Raw genomic sequence first — 10000 nt, 5'->3', positions numbered from 1 at the left:
ACTGAAGATTTGACAATCATTCAAAAATAATTTAGTATATTCTTTTGATTAGCAGTGTAATTTCTTCTTGAGAGACATAATTCATTTACACTCAACTTCGCCATTTTGCTAGATTTTTCTTCATTACATGAAATCTCAAGCATGATTTTTGAGAGATGATGCAAAATAAGGCTGAGGGAATTAATACACGGTGATAATTGTGTTGAATTTTTGAACAATGATTATGAATAAAATTATCCTTTCCCTGTATATGTACAAATCTTTGGTAATGTAAAGATAAAATGTAAACTGTGACAGCTGTAAATTATATCATCCAAATACAGTATGTGCACTGTGTAATATTGTATTTATTGCATGCAAAGTCAAGTAAGATGCATGTCCAGTTCATCGTTTGAATGTGCAATAACATCTTTCATGTATACAAGAACGTACATTAACTTTCAATTTAAGTAATGCGATAATATTAAGAATTCCTTTGTCTTGTTGCTGTTGTTGTTGAAGAACAGCTACTTCCTGAATGACTGACAAGAAAGAGGACTTTGATCCCAAAGAAAACACTTCAGTTTCCTTTGAGTCTAAATCATGTTCTAGTTCAGAAGAATCCTTTGTATGTTGTATGATAAAATAATAATGTGATCAAATTATCCGCAGAAGATGTAATATTTCGATAGTTTAGCAAACAAATTTGTTTCTCATGTCTTGAGACGAAATCAGAAGGATCCAATTCAGAAACACGATCATTACATTAACTGTACCTTCACTTTGGGCGAAATAGGAGAATTAGGGTTGGCAAATGAGCCGGAGAGTCTGGTCCCAACTTCACTACCAGAATTCATGTCTTTTTCCATAACACAGAGGTCCTCTAAAAGAGCGTCTAAATCAACTTCCCCGCTTCCTGTAGAGAGATCCAGAAATTTATATATCAGGGCTACAAGATGACACTTATTAATTTATCACTGATAAAACAGACTTTACCTTGACATTTATGCAATTGTGATTTTGTGATCACAGCAGATAATGTAAAAAGAAGACACACTTATTTTACTGAAAAAAAGCACAAAATTTACAAGAAGATCGAATACTACAGTAGGAATGTCTAGACAATACTGTATGTCACAAAATTTTTGGCCAGATATCAAGAATAAACACCCGATGTTCTAGGAAAAGCACAGATTAGCTAAAGTGAACAATATGCAACAAGATATCAAAAAAGATCAAGTAACATAACCACAAAGGTCATACAGTTTATTCACAGCTAGCCGCATGAGACTCAGCAAGCACTTATCCATTTACAGGACACACAGTTGAGGATAATTTTGGATTTAATTGTTTTCTCTCAAAACATCTCAAAGCTGTAAGTTTACAAAATGTAATTAAGCAAGATGTATTAAAGAGAAGGCATTTAACAGTGTTGGCTTAGAGTACAGAGTTTTATTTGAAGTAAAACTGCCACCACTGTAAAGTCAGAAAGATCTACTGTAATACTACAGAAGCACTACATGACTGGATGGGCAAATTTGTTTCTCAGATTTCATGCTGGTGTTTTGTTGATTATGAACACAACAGAACATGATAACTTGCACATGTGATGAGACACAAATACATGCTCACTTCAATCCTGTCTGATAAAAACAGCCCATGAGCCAAAACATACAAACACTTAACTATACAATTATCTGATAGTACCTGTACTTTATACAACAAAAGGCATGAACAAACTAAGTCAGGACAAAATTATGGATGTACATTGAGAAAACTAAATAGTGTACATATATCTTATTCCATGGTTTCACTTATAATACGTGCAGATATTAAATGTCTGCACGTATTATATGTTAAACCATCAAATAAGAGATTTATTATTCCACTACAAAAAAGGTGTTATTTTGCTTCAATTTTATTTGGTAAGAGTGTTTTGAAAAAAATGCATCATCTGTCCTTCAGGGTGCGTACGAACGATGTAAACAGCACAAAAAGTTAGCCAAAGATCTTTATTTGATTGGATAAACCAAAATGACGAGTGACAAGTGATGACAAGCTCAATTCTCAGGCTTTTCATCATGTTGAAAACAACTTCTTTCATTGAAAAACTCCCGTTCTGTCCGTATTTGCTCTGTTCTAAACCGGTCAAACCGGAAAAACTCCCGTTCTGTCCGTATTTGCTCTGTTCTAAGCCGGTCAGACCGGAACACTACAGTGTATCACCGTCTCATATTTTGAACATTCTATTGACCAAATATGGTAAAACGGCATAATAGTGGAATAATAAATGTAGTTAAGAGAAAGAACAAATTCATAAACAATACATGCATGGAGATACCCTGTGTGCCAGAGGAATTTTTTTTCAAGGTCGCTCAGCAATTCCGAATCAATGGTCAAGGACGTTGATTTGGAATCAAGAGTTACAGTAAACACTGTAACATGATGTTAACTGGTTATAATATTTAGTTAATAACTTTAACACATTGTAAATTCAACTTCAGGGGCATGGATTTGCTTCAAACGACACTTTTTCCCAGAAGTAGTGGATTCCCAATAAATTATTAACTTAAAGTTTACCACGTAAAAACAACACGATTAGTGAAATACTTACCTTCAATGGCACAGATTGAAAATCTGAATTGATCCTAGAAAAAAAATTGACAGAACACAAGCTCCACAAAAAGCACAATAATTAAAATTGTAATTTAAAAAATTTAACTATTTGCTGTTGGATTTGCTGTTGGGGCACTAGGGACTGGTCATTATTTAAAGGGGCACTGTCATGCCAATTTTGCTGTTTTTAGGTTAAAACTGGGCAAAAATCAAAATTAGTATTTTAGCATCACACGTACAACATTCCTGACATCCCACTAAAAATATTATATTTACCAAGAGCTATTTGCATTACTTTTTGGTGACTTTCTGCAAACAGCTTTTTCAAGTTTCAATCCATTTCACTGAATCCTCTCCATCCATGGATGTGAATAACAAAGAATAGCTTCAGTGCACTTCAATTGTTTATGAGTATTGGCAACAAAACTACACCATTATTTTTTGGTCTTGATTGATGCAAAGACATATTTTAGTGTTTTGAAGTTTGACTGAAATAGGATGACACCGCAGGTTTGCCTACAACCATACATAAGAAATCCGGAATCTGGAACACAATGAAACTCAAGCAAAGGCTAAATTTACTACAGTAAGCAGCAAACTCAATGTTTGATGAAAACATTTGCTTAGTAAGGTACTCTTATTTCGAAGATAAATAAAATTGATAAAGAATCTTGTTTGTGTTTTTCTTATAACAACTTCGCCGGATTGAAATTCAGAGTGGAGAGAAGCAAGGCTGCGTATGGGCACCCACCCTGTTTGGTATTTTCTTTTCTCTCCTCATCCAACATGCTCTCTAGTTCTGCAGTGAGGGTGTCCTAGCTCCTCCACACACACCAGGGCGGAAAGATACTGAACATGACTTGTCTGAGCGTTAAGACCGAAGTGAAGACAGTACTGTTAAGAGATCTAGAGTTGCTCTTTGCTGATGGCGCTGCCTTTGTCAGTCACACAGAGAGCGGACTACAAGCCATCACAGACTGCGTCACGACTACCTGCCAGGACTTCGGCCTTACCATCTTCATAAAGAAGACTGAGAAAGCACTCAACTCTGTGGACGCCTTCAAGTACCTTGGCTCAACAATCACCTCCAATTTCTCCCTGCATGGAGTGACTTGAATGCCTGCATAAGCAAGGCAGCTTCAGTTTTCAGAAAACTGCAGAGGTGTGGAAGTGTGTCTAGCTAAGCCCAAAACTGCGCTTAAAGAGCAAAATCAGAGTTTACCCTGTCGTATGGGAGTGAGACATGGCCTGCATATACCAGACAACGAGCTAGACTGAACACACTCCACTTCAGATTTCTCCGCAAAATTCTTGGGATCACCCGGAAGGATAAGATTACCAACCAGGAAGTACTTGACAACTGCAGAACTGTCAACTATCGAGTACCTCCCCTCAGAGCGTAGACTAAGTTGGCTAGACCATGTCCACCGCATGGGCCCCAAGAACCTTCCAAAAGACCTACTCTATAGACAGCTGGCTCAAGGCAAACAATTGACAGGGCAGCCACTTCTTCGCTACAAAGATGAGACATGAACTCAGGAAGCCAGAATCAGTGTTAACAACTGGGAATTGCTGGCTGAAGACTGTATTAACGGCAGGGTCATTGACAAGACAGGCTGCAAACCGGCAGAGGTAGAGAGGATGAGGACCTGGGTGGAGAAGAGACAGAGGAAGAAGCCTTCCACTAACAACCTGTTCACACTGCCACAAGCCTTGCAGCTCTACAATCTACAATCTTGCAATCTTGCAGCTCCTACACCAATGATCCATTGCCTGCAAGGCATATTGAGGCCATATATGCAAGGTGAATGAAGTCATAATTTAACAGCACTTTTTACACTGAACATTTTCTCGTTAGAAACTGATCGAATGCATTCCAATATTTTTTTATCAAGAAAGTTGTGACACTTACTGAGCCCAGTATACAGCGAAGAGCCTGGACGATGGAGAACAGACCCAGTGTAAGTGTGTCAAGCAAGATCATTTCCCATTCTGATGTGTTGACTGTGAGTCTCACTAGACTCTCTCTGGCTGCACTCGAATATGTGTATGATTCATCTCTTTTCTAGGTGGCGTTTCTTCAGTCTGTTTCGCTCCGAGTCAGCAGATGAAATTAAGTTCCCGACCACTGGTTTTTTTATTGGCATAGGTCAATTTAATTGTTTTCTCAATTTGTATCATGGTATTGTGATAGGTCCCTTAACTATTTCAGGCAAAAGAAAAGGGAAAAGGAAAAAAAATTCAAAAGCCTTGTAGTGGCTTTTAGTCAGGACAAACACCGTAACAGTTCCGGAAGAGCTAGCATGTATGCATAAAAAAGTCAAAATTTCGTCCATGTTTTAGGAAAAAGATGTACATCTTGTTTAGATCACTCAGTTTTGACCTTGGTCAAATTACCATAATGAAGTCAATTGCAAGCACAGCTCGGATGTCATTGAACATTATTGTTTTATAAGAATTACTTTTATGCCCAACAATCTTCTTCTTAGAGACGGTTTCTTTAATGAAATAATTTTTGATATGCCAGATAATTTCTTTTTACATAGCTTCCACGAAAATCTATGTTCACCACTATTCGAGACAGGACCAGTCTCTTCTATTTAACCAATGAAAACTGACAAGGGTTGTATTTCCAATCGACTACCATAAAGAGATAATTAACAGTATTTTGTGATTGTAAACAGTGACTTCTTGTGAAGGCGAAAACGGTATCTTAGTTTAGAGTGGTTATCAGTCACACGCGCCCCTCAACGACTTTGTTTTCATTTTCGAAACTAAATTGATTGATTAATTGACGTCCACCCAAATTTCAGATAGTTAAATGAAATTTAACATAGTTAACGACTAGGAGCTAGTCTGGTCAGTAGTGTTTTGCAGGCGGTTGTTAGTGTCTTGGCTGTCTCGTAGCGTTGTTCAGCGTTTTGGTGCGTTCTGTAGCGTTTGTTATAGTTACATGGTTCACGACCAGGAGCTAGTCCGGTCAGTAGCGCCTTGCAGGCGTTTGTTAGCGTTTTTATGCGTTTTTTGTAGCGTTTGCAGCACTCTTTAGGTTGTGGGAGCCCTGGGGCTGACATGGTTCAGCGGTATTCCTGCTTAGTGCATGCGTTGTTGTCCAATGTGCTTGCAGCGTGTTTGTTGCTCTGTTGGCATGGCGTTGTGAGTCGAATTAGGAGTTTAGTGGTTCTCGGCGTTCCCTCCCTATCCCCCCCTTTTTTTTTGTATTCTTTTTTTTTGTGTGTGTTATTCTTTTTTTTTTTTTTTGTATTCTTTTTTTTTTTGTGTGTTCTTCTTTTTTTTTGTATTCTCCTTTTTTTGTATTTTCTTTCTTTATTTATTTATTTATTTTTGTTTCCACTGAGCTATCTGGCTCAAGTGTGACAGGTGTCTGAAGGGGGCCTGGCGCGGGGGGCTCGTGGCTTGGTTGTGGGTTGGGCAGGCCAGTCGGGTGTTCTAGCGCCTTGGGGATCTGACTGCAGTTGCAGCTCCCAGGCTTCCTGGGCACCTACCCTCCACTGGCGACATGGGCGTTAAGTTTTGAAAAATGAAAAAAAAGTCATAAGGGGGCGCACGTGATTGGCAACTGCTGTAAGTACTTGGAAAGTGATTGTTTTGATTTGAAATAAAGTGAAAATTGTTTAAGATATTAGCTACTTTCCTGTATGTTTTATAGAAAGGGTGATCTGAAAGGGAAATGTTCCATTTTCGCGTGGTAAAATGCTTTTCCACGAGTATTGAACGCACAATGAAAGGATGTGTTCAATTGACCATATTCCAGAATAGGGATACAATAGAATTTAAGTCAGAAATCCTTTGCTTTTATAGAAATTCACATGAAACTTATCAAACACCTGTGCTACAATAAAATTTTAAACATATCTTCCACATCCTAGTTGCCTAAAAGCTACACCAAACATACTATTTCAAATCATCACACTGACTACACCTATTCTTATTCCGTAGATCAACAAACGTGTGTAATCAAGAAAATCAAGTGCCTGAAGAGAATTGCTGTACATAATAATTATTTGATGTCAAAAACATGATCACTCCACAAATCAAGAAAAAGAAAAAGCCCAAACAGTTGGATGCTCATCTGAAGTTACTACATGAATCCCCTCCCAAAAGGAGTCAGCATGTGGCAAATTATTCAGTGAGATGAAAGTAAACATTTGCAAGACGCTGGGTGACTTTCGTTCAAGTTCTTATTCCGAATTTCAGAATCCGGATTCCGGATTCCTGATCTTAGGCAAACCCTCACACTGCCCCTTTAAGTAAGAAGGAGGGGGGGGGGGAGGGGGAGGGGGAGGGAGGGGAAGCAAGGGGAGGGAAGACGGGGGCTAACCCTTTTTATAAAGGGGTTTAAAGGGGCCAAGGAGTATGAAGTATACTCTAAGAGGCATCCACTGGCCAAGGTGGGTAAAAAGGTGGGTAAAAAGAAATAATTATAATATGTGAAATAGTAATTCCAAATTGTACAATTTTATGCTAATCCAATTGTTTCCACCACTATCCTGTACAACTTTACTTAGTGAATTTTACACAAATTCTGTTTGCTCTGTAAAATGCCATTGTTATGCAAAGTAAACAACCATCAAGTATGATTGGAACCGTGATAAAATATAAATGACATACGATGTTTTCACTAGTGAAAAAATGTCGTATTGTCCTTTTCATTGGACATACAATTTTTTTCACAAGTGCAAACTTGTCGTTTCAGCCTTTTGATTGGCTAGTATTACATGTATGTTGAACTTTGGTGCGGATGGCCTGTGTACCGACGGTGGGAGTAAAATTTAAAAAAAAAGAAAAAAAAAGGGAGCAAAATTTGTAAATACATGTATGGCAGCTGACTGGTGTTTGAATTTCAAAGTTCTTGTTCCTTTATTGCTTCGTTTTCTCCATCAAATACTTCTGCATCAGCAAATCGTAAAAAGTTTTAAAAGTGTTCAAGCAAGGTATGGAATAGACTGCGAGCACTCCCTTCATAAATCAGCCGAGCGGCCCGCTTTTCTGAGGCAGTCGTGTTTTGTCATGCAAACAAATAAAATGACCGAGGAAGGCTTGGGAAGAGAAGTGTAAGAAGGGACTGCATTCAGAATTTCCCGTTGCACCAGCTACGGTAAATTTGGATTGGTCCGTTGACAATGCCCCACTGTCAGATTTTTTGACGGATCAATTACTTCTTGTCAGATTGTGCTTTGATTATAAGCACGCTATGACTTTTGCGGAAGATTTTGATCATTAATTTTATCCCTTCAAATGGGAAACATTGGACACAAACATGAGCAGAAACTTGCAGTCAAAGCTCTCCTATCGGGCAAGTATGTTATGGCTGTGCTACCAACTGGTTTCAGCAAGACCATTATTTGTGAGAGTTTTGTCTACTGGTAACCTAAATCAAACGCCATCCGATCGTGGTAATTGTTCCTTGTTGCAGCATCACCGAAGACCAGATATCTATGGGTAGTTGCCTTCGAGAAGAAAGGGAATTTGTTAAAGTGCCACTGTGATAAAAAAAAAACCACTTCCTTTTTTCCTTCAGATTTTGAAAGTGTGTTTGCTTAACACCTGTATACGGTTGGATCCAGGGAAAGTGACGTCAGAGGCTCACTAGCTTAAAATTTCAGCGTGTGAACGCAGCTTATTATATATGCAAAGCGTGAGTTTAAAAGTCTGAAAGCCCCAACCCCCGTGCTGCATATTAATTCTGCCACGTACACACGTATTGCATTCTTAAACTAGTGAGCCTTTGATGTCATTTTCTCCTCAATCCAGCTCTCTCAAGAACATAATGTTAGTAATGGCGGACCATTGAATAGGAAAATTACAGTTAAAATAAAGAGGTGTCTTTTTGAAATCAAGGCCTAAAACGTGGGTCACTTAGTGTTTTGTTAACACAGTTTTGAAATCCAAAGAAAAATATGAATTGATTTTTTGGTCACAGGGGCACTTTAAAGGAAATCAAACAAGTATTGAGTCATTATTTCTGCAGAACAAGCTCTGACCTCTGACTTCAGACTTTATCATTGATGAGTCGACCATTCTAAACAAGAATTTGTCCTTGATAGTTGTGGACCGCTCACAGTCTAGGTAAAGATTTTTGCTATTTGTTTGGGGCTTTTGTTCACGATCAGTGGTTTGATAGCCTCTCAATGAACACTTACCTTGTTAACTATCTCTGTACTTACATGTATATAACATCATTATGTAATTATTGAATAAAGAAGGGGGTCACTTGCTATTTACATGATGAAGCGGGAGGGGGGGGGAGGGGTGGGTGGGGTTACAGAAATTTTGATATTTCCCCCTTCCTTCCCACCATTCTTACATGAATAATGACCGGTCCCTTAAATTGGCTAATGGGACAATGAGAGAAAATTAAGCCACTTTTTCTGAATGATTTCCAAGACCCCACTTATTCTGTCTAACACCACTCATCCAATTTTCTTATAACAAAATTATGTTTTCAATATTCATTCCAAAGTCACCTGCTAGTAATTTTTATCAAAATTGAGTTAATGATACAAGTCAGGACACTACACTGTATTCATCATGATACTCACCAGTGGCTGTGATATTGATGGTGGCACAAAGCCCAGATCACCTGGGCTTTCTTCTTCATCTTTCGTCTGAGATTTCTGCTCAAGTTCCTATCAATAGACAGGAAAAGGCTAAATAAAAATACTGATTGAAAAATAAAAATTCTGTTGAAGCATATTCAATTTAAGTTAAAATTGGAAATTAATTTAGTCTCATAGCTTCATCTTCAACAAAATCTGTTACCTGGAAAGTTATCCTAAAATCAAGGTCAATGTACTCATTAAACAGTTGCATTTTGCTTGTTCGATTTACACATACTGTAGGGTCATGTGACCATTCTAATGTACCAGGCTTCAATCCCTACATGCAATGGTTCCTAGGTAAATACTGCAATGGTATTATAACCCTGCGTCAATTTTAGTACTCTAATGTTAATACAGTGTGTGCATAGTATAAATGTATGTACATGTAAGCTCCATCTCACAACTCTTAAGGCTGGTTTACACGAGCATCGCAAATGCAAAAGCAAGCCTGAAGCCCAAGAAAATACATGTGTGAACAGCCATAATGCGGACGCAAGTGCAAGCATCGATGCCAGAAATAAAATGAAAAATTCCATTTGCTTGCTCTTGCATTTGTATTTGTTTAGTGTGGAATGGTGTTACGCAAACACAAACGCAACAACTTTATCTGCCATCCTGGGATACTTGCTTGTGCCTACATGTCAGTGTGTTCACGCTTGCGTGCCTCGTGTGAACCAGCCTTTCTCAGAGTACATCCTTCACGATGTTGATTGAGAAACAAAAATAAACACTTGCCTCTTGAAATGTTGCTAACTCATCCAACATCTTATCAATATCGTCAT

The 10000-nt window shown here is 38.2% G+C and overlaps 1 protein-coding gene across 1 annotated transcript in view; it reads right to left on the bottom strand.

The window, feature by feature from the left end:
- The window catches only part of LOC138035007 (amyloid beta A4 precursor protein-binding family B member 1-interacting protein-like), a 48086-nt gene that overhangs the window by 35047 nt on the left and 3039 nt on the right, over nt 1-10000 (bottom strand). The window contains exons 2-5 of the mRNA XM_068882031.1: nt 9954-10000; nt 9159-9245; nt 2594-2627; nt 756-895 (exon numbers count right to left, since the gene is read on the bottom strand). The exon at nt 9954-10000 is cut by the window's right edge and continues 143 nt beyond it. Of these exons, the coding sequence (XP_068738132.1) occupies nt 756-895; nt 2594-2627; nt 9159-9245; nt 9954-10000 (308 nt within the window). The remainder of the gene's footprint in view (nt 1-755; nt 896-2593; nt 2628-9158; nt 9246-9953) is intronic.

Source organism: Montipora capricornis, chromosome 1 (assembly GCF_036669925.1).
Source record: "Montipora capricornis isolate CH-2021 chromosome 1, ASM3666992v2, whole genome shotgun sequence".
NCBI classification, from domain to species: domain Eukaryota; kingdom Metazoa; phylum Cnidaria; class Anthozoa; order Scleractinia; family Acroporidae; genus Montipora; species Montipora capricornis.
Note: the sequence above shows the minus strand (reverse complement) of the source record. Positions and strands in the feature narration are given on the sequence as shown.